We start from the raw sequence: 26,504 nt of genomic DNA on the forward strand, positions 1-26,504 counted from the left end.
CTTTTCAAGAGACAATTTGTGGCACGAAGTGTAGCTTGGAATTTAAAGGGTCATTTCTTACGCTGGTAAATGTTTTTAATTTTCAGTTCAATTCCCTGAGAGAATGAAGATCTTAACGTCTCAAATGCATTAAATAGATTAGCAAATCTTACACTTGTATTTGAGGACACCATTGTGTTTAAGAATAAAGGGCAACTCCCTGGCTCCAAAGAGTTGAGGAATCTGCAACAATCTACTGCATGAAATAGTTAAAATGGAAACCTTGAAAACCATTAAAAATGTAGCTGAATGAGATACTGGGCCAACCTGGCCGTCAGATAACCATACAAGCTGAACATTTACTCTTCATTTGCCAAAACATCTTTTGCTCCAGCATTTACATTTAAAACCTCACCCTCCGTTTTGATATTGGAAGAGGCTTATTTATATCGTATTTTAGCAGAGTTCCACTTAGAATGTCTAGCAGCTTAATAAAATGTGAAATGTTTAGCGACTACCAGCTTAACTGGAAAGGACAGCAGGCAGGTATAAGTGATACTAATCCCTAACCCAACATTAAACACAGTATAGATTTCATGGAACAGAACAGACATAGAAACCTAAAAGAGAACAAGCAAACAAAGTCGGTGACTAATTAATTTATTTCTGGTGTTGTGTTCATTTTTTTTTTTCCTTCTTTTTAAACAGCACCACTTTTTGAACAATTTCCCTAAACATGGAAATCAAATTACAATAAAGCAGTAATTTTCCCAGTGTAAATCGAGAACAGGGAGGGCACGTGGAAGAGAAATACACAAGTGTTTGCTTATATATATGTATAAAGTAAAAAAAAAAAATTGGCCTTAGCCCCTAGTTGTAGGGGGCAGGAGTGGGGCAGGACCAGCATACATTTATTTGAAAACGGGGAGAGAAAGAAAAAAAAAAGCGCGCTCAAAGTGAATTCCTTTAAGGATGCATCGAGTTACTCCAACCTCAGTATTGTTTAAGGTGTCATTTGGGGCACATTTTCTATAAACCGATTAAGCTTTGAATAATGGCCATTTATGGAATCTCTCTGGAAAAACCACCATTTTACTTGAAACCCATGGTAAACAGCTTTGACACGCCACAATCAAAATGGGAAGAAAAAAAATTAAATATCTACAAAAAAACAAAAACTATATACATAATAGAAAGGTGGTATTTGTACTTACAACATGAGAAAGTTAACAAGCAAGAAGCTATAAGCAGCATCTGCCAGACAATTTTAGTTCTTAGACTCCCCATATTTATATACACTTTTCCAAAACCTTGATAGATGTTTCTGTACAAGATGAAAAAAATTACTTTACAGTCTGTACATTACGGGCCTATACATTTTTACTACAAGGAGGAGAAAAAAAAAAAAAAAGCCCAACCCCTCCTTTCCCACCCTCAACCCTCAACAAAACCAAACACATTTAAGTTCTACAGTAGTACAAAAATAAACAGTCCACCCTTAGAGACTTTCTTTTAGGCCCTTGCTTAGACAACAGCTTACGATGGGAAAGAATTAGTATTTTCTATTTGGCGTCATTTTACAAAGCCGTGCCATACAAACCAAAGGGAAAAGTAAATCACACCCATAAGAAAATAATGTTACCAATCTCATCCCTCCCTTCCAATTCTTCATTGCCTGAATTCCAGTTCATCCACACTAATGACCTTTGCTGGCATAGAGGGCAGTGGCTGCTGAAGGACATCTGAACCAAACCATTTTGCAAGTCCCACTGGTGAGGCACTTCCTTGACTGTGTCTCTGTGGAGCAAGAGGCGGGGCAGTTCTGGCTGCAGCACTGTGCTGGAGAGTCTGTGGTAAACTGCTGGGGATCGGAGTCGAGGGACCTACATAAATGAAACTGGTTAACGTCCACAAAATGTGTTTTTTGCCTTCTTCCCCTCCAGAACGGAAGGAAAAGCAAATAAAGTGAACTGCTCAGATCACCAACGATTCAGAATTGAGGACTAAACCACAACACAGCAAGTTCAGTGCACTGCCTATCTAATCCAATACAAGAAGATTCTGCAGGAAAGATGTATCCATTTTTTTTTTTTTTTACGTTACTAGAAAGAACAAAATACGTCCAATATTCTAATAACCGAGGGTTGAAAAACACACATTTAAAAATGTAAAACATCTACTCCATGCTTTGTGCAGAGAGATGCTCACTCACCATGTCGCTGTTGCATCATTGCCAGATGCAACGGAGCCCCCGGCCTAGGGCTCAATAACGGATGTCCAGCTGCAGTTAGGGAATAGAACGGCTGACTAATAAGGGGTGGGGGGAGTCCTTGTAAATGAGACAGATCCACACTTTGAGGAAATATTCCTTAAAAAGCGGGGGAAAAATGGTTAAATATTTTAAAAAGTACACATTTCAATTAATCCTTAAGAAAACATTTCCATGCTCACCTGCTTGTAATAATGCTGGTGGCAATTGCTGGGGAGCAATACCCTGAGTCAACATCCGCTGTACAACTCCAGGATGCAGTGAAGGAGGTGTGGGCCGCACAAGAGACACATGTGGTACAAGAGGTACAGGGCAAACTGGCCGGGGAAATGAAGCACTGGGCACTGGAGACACAATCGTGGGAGTCCTCCTGCCTGCTGACCGTGGACGGTACTCCTGATCTTTGGTAAAACGGCTCTGGTTAGACAAGGGTGTAGAGCATGTAGAGCGCGGGAAGCTGCAAGGCTTGCTGCCTCTGTCTGCGCTTTCAGTAATATCTTGGAAAGAAACACAGGTTTAATATACCAATGGTTTCAACCTACTATAAGCTCTCTCTTACAAAGAGGATGTAGACTTAACTGAATTTCTTTAAAAGTCTGTTTCCCATTTGTAAAATCTAGTTTTGTTTTTTTTTTTTTTAAATATATAAACACCAACATACAAATGAATGTTACTGTCCACCTATGTGTCTTTTTGGTGTGCAAAGCATTACCAATGTTACATCTGAAGGAAGTTAAAACTAATCAAGGGTACAGCAAAGTTGCTGCAGACAGCGGCCTAACACGTACCATCTTGAGGTCTGCTTCCCTCCTCTGTATTCTGAGATGACTTTACTGTAGTACTCTCTTCTCTGCACTTTTCTTTGCTCTCATACATTTTCCGAATAACCGAGGTTGGTGTGAATGATGGGGACAACTTTTGAGAAAAATTTAAAATTAGTTACAAAAAAAAAAGTGTAAAAAAAAAAAATAAATAAAAATAGTATGCATGATGATAAAAGCAGTTATTAGCTCTATTAACAATATCACTCACACACAAGATTTATATTCTTATACAGTACACACACCCTGAGCTACACATTAATTTCTGAGTCTATCACTGCTTTATTAACCCAACATTCCTAATTCAAGCAAAGCTCTCTCCCAGGTCAGCAGTGCCCCCCCCCCGCCAAATATCTTAATTTTTGTGAAAAGTGGTCATGATGTAGCCAACAGAAAATACTGGAACAGATAGGCGAGACATACCATACTTGTGACTGAATTTACAGGAGAGCTAGCTGTGGCCCGGTGTACTCCAGGTCCAGGGGATCGGATGAGCCTCTGTGGCCTTTAAATAAAAAAAATTAAAAAAAAAAAAAACACCCTGATTAAGATGGGGTGGGGGATGATTGTGTGAGAAACACTTGGCATAAAGGTGGTAGTCTTCTTACCAGTAGAAATGACAGAGTGGACTAGAAGCCAATGGAACTCACAATAAGAGTACATTTAGATGCAAAAGAAATTGACATTTGTTTTCTACTAAAACTTCTGTACAGTGCACTTAACTAATCTCTATTTATGATGGGAACTGCCTCATTGATATTTACACCAGATTTTAGAGGTAGGCTGCAAACAAAGAATGAGTTGTCTGGAAAGAACTGAATGTAATCAAAAAGACTGCCAAAAAGTGAACTGAAGTCTGTAAGAGTTTGATAAGAGTGCCTGTCCCAACTTTCAATTTAACAATATTGTGATGCTTTTTATGTAGTTTCTTCTTATACTAGACAGAATCACACATTCACTGGCTTTGTTAAAGTCATTGATTTAAATAAATGCACTTCAATCGTTTAAAAGTTCTTCATTTTGCTTCTTCTACTTTAACTCTAGCAAGACAAAGTTGTCAATATTAGCTACACATTAAAATATGCAACTTATTTTCCATGTGTTGCTGAGCCCATGTATTCATTCCAAGATCTGCTCAGTGTCCTGTGTGATTATCCACATGTACAAAGTTTAGAACAAAGCAGCACTGCCAGATTTAGTATCTCCCAGCACTGCTAGTCTTCCAAGTGTGCCACATGTTTAAATAATGTTCAAATATTGTATGCCATCAAGCTGCATGGACCTTGCAGCAGTCTACTAAGATGAAGAAAGGAAGTTGCTCACACATGGCCATAGAACAGGAATGAGGAAATATGACAAACCATGTGCAGTTAATAGCAAAATGTTTGTGATCAGTTATCCAAAATATCGTTTCAGTGGACTATGCAGAAATACTCGCATTAAACACAAACTGGTGTAGCAGCACCCCATTTGTAACATACAAGGTTACCAACTGAAAATCCAAAAATATTTTTCTGTAAATTGCCATCTACACAAACATGATGCAGACTATATAACAGGAAAGTTGTGACTTTTTTTCAGCATGTACATTTCCTATTATAGATACTTTATTGTCAGACTATTTTTAGAAAAAGATTTGAATGCTAACTTATCTACTAGCTCCAGAAAATAGTGTATGTACAACTGCTCTACACATTTTATGAATTAACTGCCAATTACTGAAAGATACTTCTAGTTAAATTTCACCAAGTTCATTTCAGCAACACACAAAATGAAGCTCTCAAAAAGGAGTATTTCATTAGCTAGCTCTTTTACCGGTTCCTAAACCCATCTCTAGCCTTATCAGGCTGAATTTTGTTGTAACCAGATTGGTATATTTGTCTTGCTTGCATTGCCAGGTCCTGCTGAAAAGAGAGGGCCTCCAGTGTTGCCTGGTCCATGGTCAAAGATACCTGAAAAAGAACAAACCTTGTGAACATGGACACATTTTAGCTTCACCACACAATTACAATTCTTGCTTATTAAACTTAAATTTGACAAATACACAGCAAAACTGACAACAGTTAACACAAAAAAAAAAAAAAAATAACTGCCACCCATAAAGGCAAAATGGGCCAACTGCTTGCTAAGAAATGTCAAAGGGTAAAGTTCAGTTTCCACATAACTTTTCTATTTAAAACATTCTGTAAAAACAGGATTTTAAATCATGATGAAGTGCATATTTCTATCCAGCCAACATACTAGTACCTACCTTAGGCTGAAAACTAATCTCTATTTTAAACAAAATTTAACGGCTTTATAAAACTATTGTAACATCTAAAAGCCCGTGTCACATTAAACAACTTATCCAGTGATTTGTAGCCTTCATTTACATAACATCTTGGCCAGTCTGAGGTAGCATGCTCCGGTGAAGACAATTGCCTAATGTTACATAACTAAAGAATAAGACAGACTACTCTGCAACTGGCCATGATAAAATTAAACCTGTTTGATTTTATTTGGTTGGAATGGCAGACTATTTCAGCTTGAAGTACAAGACACAGAATATAGTGAAGAAGAATATGAAAGATGTGTGTTTTGAACCTGACAAATAGAGACACTAAATCAGCATGATGGTTTGCTTTATGGATTAAAATCCATGTACTTCATCTATTAACCCTTTAAATAGCACCAGTGCAGCTCTGGCTCCATCAGGAAGCACGGGGGCTGTGGATCTTAAACAGAACAATATGGAAAAACTAAGGGCAGAGATTATTACTAAACTTACTTCAGCGCTTAACCCTTCCAACAGCACTGGCTCCCTCAATCAGAAACCTATTTGATGTCTGAGATTGTCACACAGTCAGTAAAAGTGATAGAGGCTTTCACAAGATCAGCGACTGCAATCAGCAAATCTGATAGACCCTTTGACACAAAACCATATAATGCAACATCGGCTTAATCTGTGTAATATACTATTATACACACACAAACACCTGTACTGACCTGTCGAGGACTCACTGGTTGGTGAATGCTTGAGAAGTTTTCACTCAAGAGTGGTTGTGGACTTGAAACAAATCCTACAAACGGAATTGAAATCAAAGCCCAAAAAAAAGTAAATACACAAAAAGAAAATGCCACACAATGCCCTACTTTAATATTTCATGTTGATAATTAACAAATCTTTTTATCTGTGCTGACAACAGGGTGATCCCATATAATTTTAGAACCACCATCCTTTCACAATAAACTGCTAAGACAAGAAAGAACTAGACCTGACAAGGATGGAAAAAAAGGGAAGAACCAGATGCACAACTGTACAAAAGGATAAGGACATCAGACTATGTAGTTTGAGGAAAAACTGCTTACAGGTCCTCAGTTGTCTTGTCTGTCCGAAAATGACACTGTTTTTGGAGTGTATTAAGGAAGAAGTCTACACTGGGCCACTGACAATAATGCACATTTCCAGACACCCTCTGTCCAATGTATTTTTTTTGCCCATTTTAAACCTCGTCTTATTTGGCAGTTTCAGATGTGCCATTTTTTTTTCCACACTCTGCCTTTAAAGCTAGAATTCCAGCATCATCATCCCAGATACATTAGTAATTCTTTGGCTATATTTTAAACCAGTTTTTTAAAAAAAAAAAAAAAAAAGTATCAAAACTACAGTGGAAGAATAAGATGCCTATAATAATGAACTTTGTGCAAGCCACCCAATTAAAGCCTGGTGATTAAAGAACTACATTCTTAATGTGACCAATTCTTTTCTAAAAGCAGTGTAAAAATGTTTAAAAATTCATGGGGTCAAGGATCTATGTAAAGACAGCTAATTAAAGTTTATATGTAAAAGCTAAAATGGCAAATTACCAGCATTAGATGGCAAACCGATTGGGTAGTAGTCTGGAGATGGGGTCCTCTGTGGAAAGAGAGGAGGAGAAGGGTGCTGACTAAGAACAGGAGCCGACGGATCAGTAGTGCTCCCAAGTAAGCCACTTAGCATATTGGGGGAAGATGAGCGGGCAGAAATCTGTGGCCGCAAAATTTCCTGAGATCAACAGAAATAAACCCAATATAAAACAATGTAAACCATTCATAAAAAAAATAAATAAATAACACTAAGCTATATATAACTGTTGTGATAGTGTTACCAAAAAATGGATGCAAGGTCTGACAAAGTGAACATAATGGTCTTAAAAGGTTTATGCCCCTTTCATACTCGGCACCTTTTACTTAGTTGAAAAGCACTTAAAATTAAGTTTTTGGTTTTTTTTTTGACCAGACCAAAAGTAGTTTTTACTGTAGCCAAGGAACTTCAATTAAGTTATACATACATACGTGGATTCTATCCTGTTGCTATTTCACATCTTCAATTATTGTGCAAATTACATACTGGAGGGGGTAACAAGGTTTTCAAATTTCCTCTCATACAGCATATTTCTATGTTTAATCTAATTCATCAGTATGAGAAACTACACATTAGTGAATCAACCTAATATAACTGACACCATGTGATATGCTAGTCATCCTTTTGACTTGCATAAAAGAAACTGCTTATAAAATTCTGAAAGTGGAACACACACTAAGTTAGTAACCTAAGACACCAGTAAGCATACAACTCAAAAAAGCCACAAACTTTTACCTGTATAAGGGTGTCGATAAATTACTTACAGGGAGCAAAGCGTATTTTCAAAGAGCATATATTTGTTCAAAATTAGGACAATTATGAGAGTAATAACAGACTAAATGTTTTAAGACAATGTGGTAGCAGTGACACTTCTTCTGTGACACTGGTTTACTACATGTAGACAACATGTATACACTATGAAGATGCATACCTGTAGCAGATTTTTCTGCGAGGTGTTTTGTACAGGCAGCTCTGGAGGATGAACCAACTGGCTATTGAGATTTTGCTTTAAAAAAAAAAAAAAAAAAAAAAAAAAAAAAAACTTTCCTCTTTCAAAAAAAAAGCCTTGTTCTCCATATTCCCACAAGAGCGAGAGAGAAAAATAAATAATATATAAGGAATTTTACCTTATGAGTATATGGGTAAGATGACCTACTGGAGTGCGAACAAGAAATAAAACACATAACACACCACACAAACGTGCAATTAACAAGCAAGCAATATTCACCATTATCATCCCGAGAGATAGGCACTAAGGAAAGAAACTTTACTGATCAAAGACAGAAATTTCCATAGACTTTAAACAAAATACAGTGAAGACCAAGGTAAAATAAGTTCATTAACTGTTTAAAATTAACATTGTCTGTTAAGACAGACAATATAACAATTTTGTTTTTTTTTTTATTTAAAGCATTATCACTGGAGCACCACAGCAGAATGAACCATTAATTATCCAAAAGGCAAAGGACTGTGTGCTTTCATCAGATGAATTACAATAAGCATTACAACCAAATGCAGTGCACAACATCTTTAAATATATATATATATATAAAAAAAAAATACCCCACCCCTAACCTAGTAGTATATTCTGATGCTTGGGATTGTGTATAACCACCTCAAAGTCAAGCTTTAAAATAAAACTCATTCAGCAAGAACAAATAGTTGTGACCATAAAGTAGCTTTAATTTACAATTTTCTTTTAAAGGCAAATGTATCAAATTTAATTTTTTGGATTTTGGATCAAGGATATGTGGAAGATGGACTATTTACAGGTAGCTAGAAAATAAAGTTTAATCAAACCTGTTAACCTATAAAACAGATTAAAGACGTATGAAAGCAAACAAAACTGTAGTTTGTCTCAAAAACCACACACCATGTGGAGCATTAAAGTGGTTAAATTATTTTACAGCACAAAGTTATGCCCATCACTTAATTATGCTCAGATTTTGTTGGTCTATTAAATAGCTGCACTTATAAAATTGATTTACTTACAGGACTCTGTAGACATCAGAAGACCTACTGTACAATCGATGGTTTTAACAAGTCTCCAAGATAACAGTGCAGTACCAACTTACATTGACTTTAGGGGGGGATGGAAGTGTGCCGCTGGCCTTCATGCTGCTAACAAGTTTATTAAATGCAGACATGTCTCCATCTTTGGTTTTAGCAGGTCTGGACCCTGCAGCAGCTGTAAGCACCTCCTCCAACTGCTCAGCCATGAATGGCGTGCCAACCTTTTGCTCAACCTCTACCTTTAGCCCTTTGAGGCCAACTTCAACTTCCTCCAAAGATAGGACTACTCCAGAATTTGCTGTGAAGACAGAGCAAGATGCACAAGGTAGTTTTTTTTTTTTTAAACACACACCCCTACCACACAACATACCACACACAAATGTACCGAACACAACATACTCTTACCAAACTGTGGTGAATACAGAACTGACTAACTTACAGCTTTCTTTTAGCTTTTCCTTGTTAGCTGTGAGGCTGGACAGAAGTGGCTTCAAATCAACTTTGGCTTTATGCAGCATTTCAAGAATATCCACCTTTTCTCTTTTTTCTTCTCCGGAATGTATTGGAGCAAAATAATTTGTAAGTCCATGTTCTTGGACATGCTCTAGACCTTTTTATTGAGGGAGAGGAACAACACACATCAACTAGGTAGATAAAACAAAATATTGATTTAAAAATTAGATTAAAATTAAAGGCAATATCCAGCAAAAACTTATGCTGCAAAGTCTGACTATAACTAGTAACATTAACCTCTGGTATTGCTCCTTGGGAGTAGTGTAGTAGAAAACAGTCTTGTGCCAAAAGTGCTCCACTACTGCCCCTAGGCAGAAGGGTACATATACAAAATAAATTAAAAACTAAAGCAGGAAATAGAGGTGAACTTGCAGTTTACACAGAAATTGGTGTGGGTGAGTGTGTAGATGGAGCCTTCACCACTTAAACCACCATAAGCTTATGCTTTTTTTAAAAAAATAAAAAAAAAAAAGCGCATGCTCATTAAATGCATTGCAAGGACTCAAAAATAAGTAAACCATGATTCCTGGCTGCTGTGGACTGCTTACAGGAGTGGGTTGTAGTAATAGGTTTGAAGTATGCCACTAATCTGTGAAGATTTCACATCCATTACTAAGCCGACAGGAAGATGCAGGACAATGCAGCAGATGACACAGACAGGCTATTTAAAAGCGCTTTCTTTTAGAATCAATACATAGCCTGGGTGACTAAGGGTTACTATCTGAAAAGGCCAGGAGTGATTTTGGCATAGATAGCTCAGATGAGTTGCCCATACCAGGCAAGGTTCATAACAAATTCTAAGAATATGTTAAATGTGCGAGTGTTTATAATGGCAAGGATCCATAATGAAGCCAGAAGCCAACCAATGCTGCTGCCCCAAATTCCCCACCCAAATGGACCTGACTCTGTTAACTGTCAACATTACCCATTTAAGAACTGAAGGACAACAATGGCTTCTCTCTATCCTAGATATGAATTATACATTGTAGTTTGACCCTCTCTTTTGTGATTTCCTGTTCAGAGATCTATTTGCACATCAACACTGCCCCATGAAAGTGCCCCCATCTCTAAACCCCCAGCCATAACCATGCATTTCACTTGTCCAAATTAAACATTAATATGATGGGACCGCACTGTAAATTTAATCAGATTCCTGAAGTATACACAGTCTGTCCCGCTCATAGAAACGTGGATAGTTTTCATGTTTGTGTAAATGTTACAGAATCATTTGGAATTACTGTCAGAAGACAAGCAAGGTTAAAATATTTTCAAACAGTTTATTTTTAATCAATATAAACACAGTGAAATTGTCTAACAACATCTAAAAATTTTCAGTTGAGGCACTAGAGGTTGAAGTAATGTAAATAAACTATGAAGAAAAGTTTTGGAACAAAGTACTTCTGCTCACTAATCATGATGCTTGAGAGGGCCAATGTGTTGTGATTAGCACATAGAATTTCACTGTGCTCTGTACATGTGATAATAGTGGTTCTATAAACCTTAAGTAAATCAGTAACAAAACATCAGTAGCCAAGCCATTTAGTAGGACACTGCCTTTTCAGCTTTCAGTGTCAAACTGTTCAATTGCAAAACGAACTACCATAATCCACTTGCCCAAAGGAGATGGATTGTGGATTATGTAGAGAATGAATGAGGTGAACGTCTCATGGCATGAAATCAGAAAACAAATACTCCCAAGTTTCAAAGTAAAAATCTACAGGAAGCAGAGGCTTTTGTTTTGTGTTTCTTCTGCCCCATCCACAGTAACTATAAGCTGTTTGGGAAAGATTCAAATTTATAAACACAGCTTCACTCAAATTCTTTTTCTATTTCAGAGCATATAAACTAAATTGTTCTTGAAGAAATTGGATTCAATAATAACCTCATTTATTTGGAATTCAAAGCAATCATCCATCACATGGGTGACTGTACAATGACCTAAAGCAGAAAGGGGCATGGCACTCTTTCAATTTTATTATTATAATTACACATGCTATAAAGACCTGAATATTGACGCAAATATACACAATCCTGGTCTGTAATGGAAATAAAATCTTGCTGTACCTTCTTAATACAGTATGCCCTGCTCTATGTCCCAGTATATACTATAATTATTAATATATTATTAAAATTGACAATCACTCAGAATATGGGACCACAGCAGGAATACTAACACAGAAGCTTTTATCTGTTGCCAACTATACAACATAATAGCTTTTTCCCCTACTCTTTTAAACCTACACAGTATTTAACGCTGGGAAAAACATCCAGGATTAAACACTTGGAGAACTATATATAGATAATGTCTTCACATCTTATGAACAATTACATTTCAAATTCATCTTCTCAACATCATAATTTGTCCACTACTTTCCAAACTGTACCTTTGCTAAAAAGGAGCCATCCCTATTATCCACATCTCCCACCCTTTTCTATTCCAGAAGAAATACTGATCAGTCTTGAAGACTCAGTCAGCACCTCAACATTGGGATTGGCGATTGTTTTACTGCCTATGTAATGTATTATTCTTAACATCTTTAAACACATGAGATACACTGCCAATACAAAAGATGACCTATTGCACCCTAAAAGCATTTTAAAAATGACAACTAGTAGGCTACTCTAGAGTTCCCCAAGTTGAATTATAGAGACTTAGACATACATTAGGGTATAAAAGAATTTTGAGGAAAAACTGTTTAGTTGCCATGGTAACTCTCCTAAAAATAAAGTTCCAGGTCTGAATTGTTAACTGTTCCTTGAAAGGCATGCTATTTGCAACAAGTACTTGAGATATCCTACCTGCCAGTCGCTCTAGCTCTTCATGTGGGGTAGATCTAAGACTACTGGACCGGCTCGCAGATGGACTATGGGTTCGTGAAAACCATTGGCTAAAACGACTTGATGCTGCTGGAATAGAACCTTCACCAAGTACATCTTCAATCATCTTCACAGAAGATCGTTGGGTTTTGGAAGAGAGAGAGAGAGAGAAAGAGAAAAAAGAAAAAGTCATACTTGGAATCAGAACCCCTTAACACACTGGAACAGAAGTAGTTCAAGAGGTAAGGAGAACACACTTACGTGAGCAATAACAGTCTTCAGGGGATGTGGTCTGAAGTGAGCATTCCATATAACTGTGACTCCATACTAGTTTAAACACTAATTGGATTTCATAAATACAACCATGCAGATATAACACGACCTATGCGTTTCATTCATGTACACCACCTTCTGTTTTTTAAAAAAATCAAGTATTTCTTGAAGACATCATCCCCACTACTTGAGCCATTCATACTTTCCACTTACAGAAAGTGGGATATATTACTTATCTTTACTACTGTTCATAACTAGTGATGGGCATAATTTTTTTTTTACCAAATCCATTTTTTATTAAATGTCACCTTGAAAAATAGATACTAAAACAAACACCCTGCATCCCCAAAGAATCAAACTATAATTAGATTATTGCAAGAATTTCAGGAACATAAACCAAAACTCCAGTAGAACCAACATCCCACAGAAGGGGACAAACCTCAACAATACCACCCATTACCCATAGACTCATAAGACAAAAATTAAAAGCCAAGGCACTTAAGACAATTAACGAATGAAGGGAGCACACTGGAGGTGGGCACTGTAGTCCACTTTTCCCTTCTTGCCCTAATTTTATAAGCCATCACCAAATTTCCACCGATGAAGACAAAAAGACAAGCATGCATGCATACTTTAAGTGTATAATACTTGAAGGCTTATGAAAAAAACCACCACACACACTCCCCAGTGTTTTAATGGCATATGGTTGTTCAGCTCTTTCAATATCCAGCCCTTTGGAGGAAACAGTGATTTAGGAAAAGGCCACCATGTCATGCAGTGCTCCCCGCAAGTGCTTACCGAAGCCAATCCTGGCACTGTCTTGTCCAGGTTGAAGAACTCATTGAAGTCAAAGTCTCCCGAAGCTGGCTCAGGAAGTTCAACGGCATTTGGCACCTCTTGATCAGCAGCCGTGTCAGAAGATATTTCCACCTCAGCTTCTTCTATCAATCCCCCATTGCATTCAACTGCTAAGTACACGAGTGAGGCCAATGATAATTACTGCTAGTATGATATAGGAGGAAATTGAAAAGCTAGAAGTGCACATAAACAGCCTACTCTCAAATATTACACAAGTCTGAATAAACACAAAAAGTTTCTAAGAAAAACACAGAATTTGTATAATCAGTCCAAAGTAATATAAATTCCAGTTTTGATGAAAACCTCAAAACAAAGCATCAAAAGTTTTAAGAAAATAAAACCCTTAATCTGTCCATTTAGTTAAAAGAGAGCCATTATTTTCTGGCAACCAAGGGCAGGAGAGAGAAATCCACTTTCTCTCTCCAAATAATTCACACCGCGATTACTCCGAGCTCTTTACAAAGCACACAAGCAGGGGAGAAAAAAAAAAAAGTGTTAGAAATATTTTAGGAACTATTCCTAGCTGCTACACACGTACTGCTGTTGGATCTTGTCAAGACAATGTCAAGCACACTACCACATTACCACGAACAGGATCACATATCCACTTATTATAAAATGACACTCTTCACAGCAGCTTGGCTCAGAACTTTACACGTATAATATCTACAGCACATATAGATTAAGAAGTAATAGTTTAAATCTTAGCTTTAACTATGGGCAGAATTAACTAACAAATTTCAGTAAAGTGCATATGCTGGCAACTTCCAAGGAATGTTCAACCAAAAACCATTTAGTTTTCCCAAAAATTACTTGTATTCTTACAGTGTGCAAGACACAACTGGCAAGTAGATTCAATGATACAGCTAACAAGGTTTTTCTTCACATTAAAATTAGTAATATTTGCTGTGATCAAACAAACGGTTAGAACGGTGGTTTATCACCATTCTCCATTAAAACAAGACTAAAAATTCTTGGTTACAACTACAACTCACACTAGGTAAGGGGGAAAGAAACTGGGTCTCCAACTCAAATTAAGGGTGAAAAATGGCCTTAAAAAATGACACACTTTACTGAAGTACCACTGTGGCATACACACAATTCAGTGAAATTTTAGTTATACCTGCTTTGTGCCCTAATAAGCACATGCATTTATATGAAGATTACCAATGAAATTGACCATTTATATAAAAAAAAAAAAAAAATAGAAATGTAGGCTAAACAGTAAAATTGTCACTCAAACTGGGAAACTAAGGATGCAATTTCTCATAATAAAAAATAAAAAATTCTTAAGTATAGGATAATGTAACCCAGTACTAAAAAACATAATGCAAAACTCAATCTTGTGATGACATAAATAGCAAGACAGACAATCAAGTACTAAAAGTATGCAATAAGCTTAAAGATACTAACAAAATAGATTTGAACTGTTGAATGTTCAAAATTTAAAAGAAATTTGCAAGACCTTCACAATGAACTTTAAATCCATTCCCATATTGGCAATTAAACACTGAATGTAACAAGTACAAAATACTAAATTCACCAAGTTAAGCGGTTTGAGTGTTTGCTCTTCAGGGGAGCCATGAATACAGTGGCCTTTATTCAGTCCTTGATAGGGGATAAAAATAAATAAATAAAAAGTTTCAAAGATGATCCAGATCTTAGTAGGTAGGATTGATCTTATTTATAAATGCTGAACATTGTTCTTCAGCTTGCACATATTAATTTTTGAAGCTCCACAACAAATGACAGCTTTTTCTTTTAAAGACACAGGCAATTTTAAGGTAAAAATTTATCAGCTACTTAAAATTGAATTGCAGCAAGAATCCTGTTTAAATCCACCAAGGTTTTGTTGCTATATATTTTAACAAAAACATACTGATACACTTGGGAGTTTCTCAGGGTTCCTTTCAACCTCACAAGGTTTCAGTAACTAGTGGAGGTAAACCAATATGTGTTTTCGATTAAATAAAATTAAGTTATGTATTTAACATTTTAATACACTACGATTTTAGGCAAAAAATGTGGCGTTATCCTCTCAATATGCATTCACTCAACATCAGTGCTTAAATCAAGTAAAAACGTACAGTGAAGCTAAGCATAGGGGAAGAAGCGGAAAAAAAAAAAAAAAAAGTGAGCTTGTGGATGACCAGCATTAATCATTTACCACAAATTCTCCTCACAACTATAGCCACAAACTGAGAGACTTAAAAGTAAATTGCTTTATCACAATGTGTAATTTGATCCCCCCTCAATACTTTCAAGATTTGGGCGATAAAAAGTTAGCAAGTCAGCTGTTAACTCCTAAACACTAACACTGAATAATGTATTTTCTGGGAACCTGTTTTTTTTTTTTTTTTATTTTGGGGTGGGTGGGGGGTTAGGTTATCTTTGACAGGGACTTTAACAGGGCTAAATCATGAACACTGCTTCGGATGCAATCATTAAAAGCCTTGCAACCAAGATTAAGTTTTCAAAATAGAAATGAAAATGAACTGGAGGAAATATAAAACTTTACCCAACTGTATTCAGTTTATTAGGCTAGCCATTAAATAGTACACTAAATCACACTGAAAAAGGGAAAAAAAAAAAAAATCACAAAAAACCACCTCATTTAGATACTCCATTTAAAAATGTACCTTCTCTTGCTGGCTCTGACCGCTTGCGTGACCGCTTGTATCTTCTCTTATCCTCTTCAAGAATCTTATCATCAAAGCCTGTAAGTTCAATGGTTTCTGACTGACTGGTTGGCCCCCCAGAAAACCATTCTGGCTCCTCTTCTGTGTAAGAATCATTTCGTCGTCTTTCACCAAAAATTCTTTTATCCCCAAAATCTCTCTGTAGTGGGGGTAGGGAAGAGAGGGGAGAAGGTGTTTGGAAAATTAATAACCAAGTAAATAAATCTAAAATGTAAAGCATCCATAAAAATGTTACAATTTTACTAGATGTTAAAACCCTACGACAAATATATTTAATCCTCTACAACATTGGGAGGGAACTGACCCGAAATCTCTTATCCTTGTAATCTCTTTCACGGGGATGAGACTCTCTGTCTCGTACATCCTTTTCTGTGCGCATCTCTCTCTCAAACACTCTGGATGCAATAATCCTTCCACTGCCAATCCGACGACTCCCAGCAACTCGCGAGTTTTCATTCTCTTTGTTTTCTAATGGGCTAACAGCCCTCCTGGTAATGGAGGCAAGAGGGACATTTACTTGACACCCCCCACCAAAACTTCTTCTTTGCGGGCTTAGGACCACATCAATTTCATCTTCCTTCACACGCTCACGGGGATCTAAGAAGGGAAAACAGAGCCGTCATGAGAAAGACCGTCTTAAAAATATATTTTAAATTGGCAGAAGTGTTCCAAAAACCGTAAAAAAACGTCAATTTTGAGTATTGGCTACCCACAAAGTAGACAACTTGCATGCTGTTCTACAACATTTAAAAAGTTTCAACACCAGAAACTCAATCTGCTTTTATACATAATATGGGTAATCCAAAATGACTACATTTTAGCCTCATATATTGCCAGTCAGATGACCAAATAATTCCAAACACAAAAAACACTGAAAATGTGTGCAATAGATGCCAATTGTCAACACAGTCTTTGACCTAATATCTATCACTAGAAAAATCAATTAGTTTACAACTTACAAAGCCTATAATGCCAAGGCAAGACTAGAGGTTGGACTATAAACACAGTAAATTTTAAATTAAATATTGAATTATATATTGTATATGTAATGAGCTCCAGTAAGTACCGATACTGTTCATTTCTTAGAATTTACATGTTTACAATAATCTCATCTTTTGAAGAAAAAAAAAAAAAAAAAAAAAAAATTATAATAATAATAATAATAATAATAATAATAATAATCTTCAAAAAGCACCCTACCCCAAGACAAGGGATGGAAGCTTCGTGCTATAATACCTACAGATTTACTTTGTGTGCCTTTAATGTGGCAATACACTGAACATATGTTTAGAGAGATGCAGATACACAAGTGTTTATTTTACTTTGACAGTTTAGGTACTCTATTTTTGTCATCTTTTAACCAAACAAGGTGGGCCCTCTGTTTTACCACTTACTGTGAATTTTAGAATATTATTTTATACCACTCATAACAGCATTCCAGTTGAAGCCTGGGGTTTTCTTTCAAAGCTTACTACAGACTTTTTTGGGAGAAGAATAAACTTTTAGAGCAAATGTTGATGCTGCATTATCATATTTTATTATTTTAGCTAAGGTCAATAATTGGGAAGCGTGTCCATAACTTCTACCCCACGTCCGTCCGTCCACCCCCCTCCCCTTAAGTTTAAGTGGAAAGCTATTCTTGCCATTATTCTTAAAAGTACTTGTGACAGGAGAACTTGCCACAGTTTCACTGCAGATTTTGACAGTCTGTCTTGCTTCCGTTTCTTCTTGTAATCCCAGACAGGTTGACGAGGCTAAGGTCTGGGCTGCATGGGGGGCCATTACCATTGTTTGCAGGCCTCCCTGTTCTTTGTTATACTGCAGATAGTTAATAATATACATTTATATAGTGCAATTCCCATGTTCAAGGCACTTACAGAATATAAGAATGAACAGCAGGGTGTACAGTATATAGCATTGTACAAACCAAATAAAGATTACGACAGTGAATTCAGAAAAAGAAAAAAAAAAAAAAGCCTAACAGACAACATAATTGATGGTCTATCACACACAGGTTACATGAGCATTTTGACAGAGGTAAACAAAGAAGGGTAGTAAAGTCAGATAGAGCTAAAGCCTTCCTAAACAGATGAGGTTTTGAGTGGTTTTCATGGAATCAGCTGACCTGACTGGAATGACCTACCAAAATTAGAGTCTGGACGCTATACAGCTGAAGGCCCGGTCATCAAATTTTGGCAGCGTTTGAGGTCACTGCCATGCTGCAGAACGAAGATGAAACTGACCAGACACCTCCCTAATGGTGCTGCATGCCGCTGAAGAATCTTCCTGCATCTCTCAGCCTTGAGGTGGTCATCAATTTGATGAAGTAACCAACACAATTTAAGGATATTAAGCTGACAACCTGCATGTGCAAGTTGCTTGGTTTTATTTCTACCGCACAGGAATAGCTTTTTGGTTGCAACTCTTTCATGAAGTATTCTCTGGCTTGTTCATTGGTGTACAGGGTCCTAGTGCTTTCTGCATCAACAGTAGTAACGGACATTACCTTTAAAAGGGAAGCAAGCTGAATAAACTCAGCTTCCATAATCAACCACTGTGTTACCAGCTCTCAACCTTGTCTGTTAGTGCTTTTGCAGAAGTAGCATATCTGGAAACACCCATCTCCCACAAAATCTCAACTTGGGAGAGACCTTGATAGAGGATGACCACCTTGTGCCTTGACGCCATGTTCATTTTTGCAGGTTAAATTGCCACAAACTCCAGATGCCCCTTTCCCATCCAGTTTGATTCTCTCTACAGGTGTTCCTGTTTCAGTTAATCACTTGTTAATCACACCTACATATGGTCACGGATTAGTTTATCATATTTGCGTAATCAACCTCTAGGCCACTTGGCTACAAAGATCTCACTTTTTACAAGAAAGTGGTCTATTAGACTACGCAAGTTTCTTTAAGGACATTCAATTCTTATTGTATTGGTTCACTTTTTGCAGAGTTCTAAAATAAGCTTTTTTTCTATCGACATTAACAGAGAAGACAAAATAACTACATGTAACAAACATTTTGATAAATTTTCTCAAGTGGCCAAGACTTTTGCACAGTAATGTATATGCATTTGTTATACCCCCGTTGATTTTTGAACAATGTAATCATTATTGGCTGATTTTACCAATTTAGAGAGTGTCCTAATTTATAATCAAAAAAGGTGGCAACTCAATATTTACACGAATAATGGCCATAACACTATGGTGAGCAGATTAACCATCTACCTAACACAGGACTACAGCAATACAAAGCTCAACTAATGTTTCTCAAGGAACTGAAGCTCAAGTCTCTAATAAACTGAAACTATTAATGTACAGGATATTTCCACAGAATTTGAACTTACCTGCTATTCTGCGTTTTAAAGGTATTCTATCATCTGATAGATCTTTCTTTATACCATCCACTGGGGAACTCCTTTCAGAATTGGGATACAAGGAAGCATGCCATTTCTCAGGATCCCAAATACCATCACTAAAAAAAAAAAACCCTTATGAATTCATCCTAAAAAAATACAGCACCTAATGTTAAGCATGAAGGACAACCACTTAAATCCTGCTGCCCTCTGCCAGAAAGCCGAAAATTTCACTGTTGACAATGATCCAAAAAGCATGCTACTGTACTGAGAAATGGCTTTTAAAAGAAAAGATCACAGTCTTAGAATCCCCCAGTCTGAACTCTACACCCTACAAGTCTATAACTGCATGTAGGGAGACACCCCCTTGTAATATGACTGAGCTTGAGCTATACTTTAAAGTACAGCATGATAACACACACACAAAAACCTGATTTACAAAAACACACCATTATTCTAACATTTAGTTAATGTACATTTACATTCAAGTTAATTTTTTTTTTTTTTTTAAATAGCATCAGAGAGGAGAGGGGGGAATTAACTATATATACACAGTACAACTGAGTCAGTTCCACAAACTGTTTTTCCTAATAAAATTAGATACTATTGATCAGAAACTAAAAGTTACTGAAAAGGGGTGTGTGTGTGTGTATATATATTTCAAAGAACAGAAAAAAAAAAAAGTTGTCTTCTCCATATTAAAATTGGCAGGTCATGTTATGAATTGCCATGGTTATCAAGGATTGGCTCCTGCCTTCAGTTTGACGTTGCTATACCAGTCGCCTCCTGCAAATTTGAGTTTGAAAAAAGCAGGCTCAGAAAATGAATGGTATGGGCCGTAGAACGAACCCATATTTTATAAGAATTTGCAGAGAAAATCCAATGCCTCCTATATTCCTTGTCTAAATTTGGGACAGCTTGTCAAATCACTGAAAAACTACTTTGTGTGATCACACACTGCATGAAAATTCATCCAAAAACTTGTACGTTTGTCTACAGTACCTGTTGTATTTTTCAGAAAGACAATCTGGTCTTTGATTAGAAGGAGGACATTCTCTGATTTCCAAAAGCTGCTCCTGTATAAACATAAGAACATTATGATGATTAATGTACTGCTTTACTGAACAAATTATGATAGATCAACTTTATCAATGCCTTCTGAAAATTTAAGACCTGGATGTATTTCCCACCTATGCGGCATTTCTTTTTCAAATCTCAAGATTTGGACTTCCATTACCATTTCAGTGAAGCGATTACTTTTTGGTGCCGACATGCAAATGTTACTCTTTTCTGTATAGCTTCTAGTGGAACAAAAACAAATCAAAGATGCTCTCTTAAAGATGTTCTCAAGTGAATCATCATTTATAAATTAAAAAAGAAATAATGTCATGTCTGCTCTTGGAGTTTAAAATTGGGTCTTTAGGGTGTTGATGCAAATGTAAATAAAAGCCCAAAAACTTAAAAAGGTATACATGTTCAAACATTTATCTGCGACTTGAGACCGCATACATATTATAAAGATAGGTAGACTCAGAACATCCGAGATTGAAAAGTTTAAAACACCATTGCCAATGATCACTGTGATCAAAACATAGTCCTTATGGGAGCAAGTGGACAAGCGGAGGACACTTGCACAATACCTTAACGAGTACCATGAAAACTGTCCAATGTGCTTTACCAAGACCTCGTTTAAGAATACTGAATCAGATAACGAAATACAGGACCCTCTATATGAATGACAAAATGTTGGCTTCTCGGAAGCTGATGGGTGAAGGGGTCTGACTATATATTCAGTAAAGTTGGTGTTATATCACTGTAACTAAACGCATCTGCAAACACATTATTAAAATCATCACTGTTGGACTTCATCCATACTATCTACCATGCAAGTTTGCTCAAATATTTATTACAATATTTAACTGCTACATGCTCATTGGGAGGTGCAGCTAAAACGATTTTAAAAATGTTTAGAAACTGGAAACCAAATTAACTTGCTCATTCAAACCTCTGACAAATGATATCAAGTTTATCAAAACTGGAATCAGTATTGCCACACTACCATTAGTATGTAATTAATACTACACTATTACAATACTATGCTTAACAAATCTCTGGTGCCTACATATCCCATTGAGGAATAACGATAAACAAGGGCAATAAACTTTAAACAAACAAACAGATTAACTTTTTTGGGGCAAGATTTGAAACCAATAATTCAGCACCAATGATACACGGGTAAGGGTGATACTTTGTAGAAATGCCAGAATTACTGGGATGGAGGGCAGTACAATGGAAATGGAGAAATCTTTGCAGCAGATTTATATAATTATATATATATATAAAAAAAAAAATCACCAGAGTAATAGAGCCATATGGCATATTAGATAGGCTTGTTAAGTTCCATTCTCTCCAGTTTTTCCTTTGCTATTTAATTGGTCCCTGAAGCATTATACCTGAGCTGTACAAACAGTCAATCATTATCTGTGTTTCTTAGGTTTCCAGGCCAAGCAATCTGAAGGACTACAGGCCAGTGACACTCCCTTCCATTCTAAAAACATGCAGTGAACACAGTGACTTTGGGGGGTGGGGGTTGAACTAACTACCATTTTGCTTACTAAGCAAATAGAAGCATGGAAGAAGCGCTGCTTGTTATCCTGCACTTCTACAGATGTACACCTTTCAAGATAAGCTTTGTTCATAGATCAGAACACCATTTCTGGATTTATAGCACTGAATACCATCCAGCAAGATTTACTAGGAGTCTTAAAATATTAGCAAACCACACTGGGAAAAAAACACAATCAAATAACACTATTTTAAATGCAACAGTTCATAAAGGCTACATAAAACAACCTTCACAAACTGAAATACAGCAAAAGAAATGCAAGATATGATGTGTCAGTCATTTTCTAACCAGTTTACTCCTGAACCGTGGCATGGAGGATGAAGAAGTATGGTAGTTTATGCTATATAATTGATGAAGCTGTAAAAATGCCCAGAAAGGAAAGAGATGTCAACGTTGTGAATGATGTAAATACCTTTGTGTATCTGTAAGGAGATTTTCTCATTGCCTTCATGAGGTCTACAAGTGTTTCATCACTTTCGCTTTCTTCTGCATAGTCTGTTTTTTCCATGATTGTTTAGGGCATTAACAAAAATATCTACAAAACAAACGAACAATGTTATACATTTTACAAGTCAAATGATATGATTGAAATTGACAGCAATCTCCATACTAAACAAGATACACAGTTTTATAACTAGAAACGCGTTATTCACTTCAAAACATCACTTAAGTTTCAGAGTCTGATATCCTTAAAGAAAAGCACCTGTAAAACAAAAGTTAACAATCGTTAAAACAACGACTTTGAGAACCCTGCAACAGGAATTCTACCAGAATAAAGACCAATTGGCTTTGCCAAACAACCACTAAAGGTATTTAATAAAAACACCCACACATGGTTACGCTTACAACTTTGACAGCACTTTCTGCCTGCATTTGGACAGGACCGCTTTCCCGGATTTAACACCATTTTACGGTATAAACTAAGAGATAGATGCGACTTCGTTATTGCTAAATTTACTGGATTTGATTTATATAAAAAAAAAAAAAACACGGTCCGTCTTCCGTAAAGTTCTATTTTAAACCACCTTTGTTCGTAACATTAAGGTACGTATGTAGTTTTTGTACGGGGCTTTATACGAATAAGCAAAAAAGTAGGAACTATGTTTATTAAACGATTAGCATAAACTGCAGAAAGTTAAGAGAGCTTTCATACAAGCACTGCGTTCAAACATTCGAAAGGCTTTTTAAACCCATTTAAACAGTTCTACGGGCAAAAGCTAATTAATAAACTTCGAAAATATTGGAACTCCACAATGTTCTCGTACCTTTGTTTGATTCAGCATCCCCCGCCTAAACTAAACGACCATGTCAAGGAAAAAAAAAAAAAAAAAACACACAAACAGACACACACAATGTTTTAAAGCAGGCACTCAATTTGTAAACTGCCCAAGTTCATGTATTTAAATGAAGGCTTTGTGAGCAGTAGCGAGCGCTGACCAAGTCGAGATAGCCTGGTTTGACTAGTCCCACTACCTACTTATCGATGCGGGCCTGTCCCAAAACACAAGCCGGCACACGAAACTCGTTCGGCGTCGTCAAACACCTCCACCTGCGGAGTGCAGTCCACCTACACTTCTGCCGAGCGGAACTACTAGCGACCACCAGAATAAGCCTTTATCTACCTTCATAGTTCAAACCGTCAACGAGAACTCCCCCCGCGGATACTACGGGTGAAGAAGCGTTGTACGACTGTGCATGCCGGCTTCTTCCTAGCCCGGGCCGCAAGCTCACTCTAGCTCCTTGCAACAGCAGGCCTTGGCGTCTGCTATCAGAGACACCTACAACAGCGGCTGGTAAAAGCCACCAGGAGCAATAAATAATGCCTGACAAAAGATAGACAATGTTACTTCGTATTTCTGACGGCAAAATATTAAACGACTTTAAGAACAACCTGCTTACTCACCAATGAATTTCCGGACGATCGTTCTCGCATTCGCTTAAAGGAAAAACCATAGCTCCTCATAAAAGGACCCTACCGGCGAATACGGCGGGCACCTAAAAGTCTGGAAGCTCTCGATCTGACCAATCACTTTCAAGCTGTCCTGTTTCAGCCACCCTTTAGTCCCGCCCCCTAGCCGCTATAGTTGTTCCAATTGGAAGGCGCGTTCGTCGACTAACCGGGAAGTTAGAACAAGAAGCGAGTGGGCATCGGAAGCCCTTTTAAAAGCAGTCCGCGTTTCAGGTAAAAACCATATCAAATCAGAAGGGAGAAACATAATGGGATAGAACATGCACCCTGGATTTGAGGCGGTTTCCTCGACAGGATTTGTAAAAGCTAACATCTCACGAAATGCTTGGGGAGGCACTTCGTCGGGTTAAGTTTTCAGAGCAAGATTTTTCTTTTTGTAATAGACCACCAAGGAGCTGTTTGAAATGTTTCATATCAGTCATTTGTTTTGGTTATTTCATGCTGTGCATGATTTGTTTGATCAGATAAGGATAAGGACAGTACTTACTATTTAGCTGACGCTTTTAACCAATGCGACTCCCAGCATTTTAGATACAATAGGTTACATTTCTTTGGGTTTTTTTTTCTTCCCCAGTTGGAGTACAGGCACGTGAAGTGATTTGATTATAGTCACACAGTGTAAGCTGCCAGATCTGAACTCGCAACCTCAGGGTATGAAGTCCCAAGACTTAACCGTTACACCACACATTTATTTATTTTTTTTATAGCACACTGTACAGTTGAAATATCAAAATTTATATTGAACTGTAACAAAGTATCATATAACATGTAAATAAGTGCCTGTAAATCCAGTTTTTAATAATGAAAGATTTCACAAAGTGTCAAAACAATTTCAACTGTCCTAGGGCAATCTCACACTGCAGTGAATGCATTATTTCCCTTTAGATCAGCAACACTTCTCTCTGTGCCTCTCATCTCCTTTTATTCTTGTATTTTTGTGCATCTTCTTTAAAATGCTAGCACAGGAATATTCACTCCCAGTCCTTGGAGGGCTGCAGTGGCTGCAGGTTTTTGGTCCAATCATTTTGCTAATTGGAAGACATTCCTTGATTGTAATGAAACGTGGTATTTCACTATATTGGTTGCTACGACCTGCAACCCTCCACAGGATTAAGAGGGCTTAGAAAATGTTATGTTATGATTGTTAGTGCTTTCATTCATTCAAGACAAATTGTAATTACACTGTAGGGCAGGAAACCTCACTCACGGTCCTGCATAGCTGCAGGTTTTCACTTCAACAAATTTCTTAGTACCCATGTATTTGCTGCTACAGCAATGTTTTTCGTTTGTAATTTTTAGTTAAATCACATGTTATAATTCACAACTCCTAATTGCCTATTTAAGTTTACAACCACTGCTAATTTAATTGTTTCCTGTTTTCTTACCCAGCCATGGTTAATAACATAATGCAATTAACCAGGAAACCACCAGTTCCCAACTAACTGAGTTCTGTTTATATCTGTGCATGTGTATCATGAAGTATCTTTGTTAATAACATGTTTAGAAATAAATGAAAGAGAGAAAAGGGAAGCACTGTGAAGTGCAAATTAGATTTGGTTCAAAAACATATGAATAATATTCTCAGAAAAGGAAACTCTATGATAAAATGAAAATGTGTCTTGTATGAATTAAAGCAATAGCAAGCAATGTAGTTAAATTCCAAGTTTCACTATCACCTGGGACTGCCTTCTAATTAAGAAAGTTGATGGAACAAAAACCTGCAGCTAATTATGGCCCTTCCCTGAGCTAAAGTATATTCACTACAAACAGGGGGATCTGGGAATAAGGTGTCTAATTAGTTGTTTGTTACCTTGCTATATGCACTTTATTGTTAATTGAACGATGCTGGTTAAAAAAGAATAAAAACTAAGCACATTTTAGCCAGCAAGCATAACTAAAGAATGTGAAAAATGACAACTAAATTAATTCATGTACCCCAAATTTTGTAATAATGTAAACTTGCATAAATGGTCATTTCTATTACAACAGAATAAATGGAAAAATGATTGTGTATAATTAAAACAGATGTGTTATATTTTGTGGCCTGAAAGTTGAACCAGCATTCATCAACTATTCATCAATGCCTCATCACACACTACACAGGGTGATTTTCTGCGACACATTCTTTAGCAGATGGACACATTTGTAAAACAGAGAATAATAGTGAAACATTTGTTAAAGTTAGAGCTTCATAAGTTCACTAAAGGGGAATATTTACATGATTGTAGGAGCCTTTGCCATGTACTGCTTCTGTTATGTGGATTTTAAAATTCTATTTGAAACTGGTGGGCATCTAATGTTAGTACAATTGCTGTTAGTAATATGTTAAAAGTGTTAAAGGGGCATTAGAATAACACCCAGAGGATTACTTCTATAGACTTTTTTAAGTGTCACTTTGTTAAGCACATCATGCAGCATTTTTTATAA

General features: G+C 36.8%; 1 protein-coding gene across 5 annotated transcripts; it reads right to left on the reverse strand.

Annotated features, from left to right (window-relative positions):
- Positions 1–623: 623 nt before the first annotated feature.
- On the reverse strand, positions 624–24,114 carry eif4enif1 (eukaryotic translation initiation factor 4E nuclear import factor 1). 5 transcript variants are annotated; one of them, XM_039771658.1, is made up of 20 exons: positions 24,012–24,114; positions 22,521–22,643; positions 20,485–20,558; positions 19,474–19,601; positions 16,430–16,722; positions 16,066–16,264; positions 13,367–13,536; positions 12,278–12,422; positions 9,405–9,575; positions 9,028–9,263; positions 8,181–8,204; positions 7,884–7,958; positions 6,916–7,093; positions 6,055–6,128; positions 4,885–5,021; positions 3,493–3,574; positions 3,037–3,163; positions 2,431–2,745; positions 2,192–2,347; positions 624–1,862 (listed from the first exon to the last, which is right to left on the reverse strand). In XM_039771658.1, the coding sequence occupies exons 2-20, from the start codon at positions 22,614–22,616 to the stop codon at positions 1,648–1,650; spliced, it is 2,895 nt and encodes a 964-aa protein (XP_039627592.1). In that variant the 5' UTR covers positions 22,617–22,643; positions 24,012–24,114; the 3' UTR covers positions 624–1,647. The 5 variants fall into 5 exon arrangements, with proteins under 5 accessions (XP_039627592.1, XP_039627593.1, XP_039627591.1 ...); XM_039771659.1 differs by lacking the exon at positions 24,012–24,114 and adding an exon at positions 23,731–23,901 and having other exon boundaries at positions 13,367–13,533; XM_039771657.1 differs by lacking the exon at positions 24,012–24,114 and adding an exon at positions 23,731–23,901.
- Positions 24,115–26,504: the final 2,390 nt, after the last annotated feature.

The sequence above is a fragment of the Polypterus senegalus genome, chromosome 12 (genome assembly GCF_016835505.1).
Source record: "Polypterus senegalus isolate Bchr_013 chromosome 12, ASM1683550v1, whole genome shotgun sequence".
Lineage (NCBI taxonomy): Eukaryota > Metazoa > Chordata > Cladistia > Polypteriformes > Polypteridae > Polypterus > Polypterus senegalus.

Excerpts from the sequence above, each read along its gene's own strand:
- eif4enif1 (XM_039771658.1), bottom strand. The coding sequence starts at position 22,616 with ATGGAAAAAACAGACTATGCAGAAGAAAGCGAAAGTGATGAAACACTT. Across the intron at positions 3,164-3,492 it reads TAAATTCAGTCACAAGTATG|TTGTCCCCATCATTCACACC; the intron begins GTATGTCTCGCC and ends TTTTCTCAAAAG. Across the intron at positions 1,863-2,191 it reads AATGATGCAACAGCGACATG|GTCCCTCGACTCCGATCCCC; the intron begins GTGAGTGAGCAT and ends TCATTTATGTAG.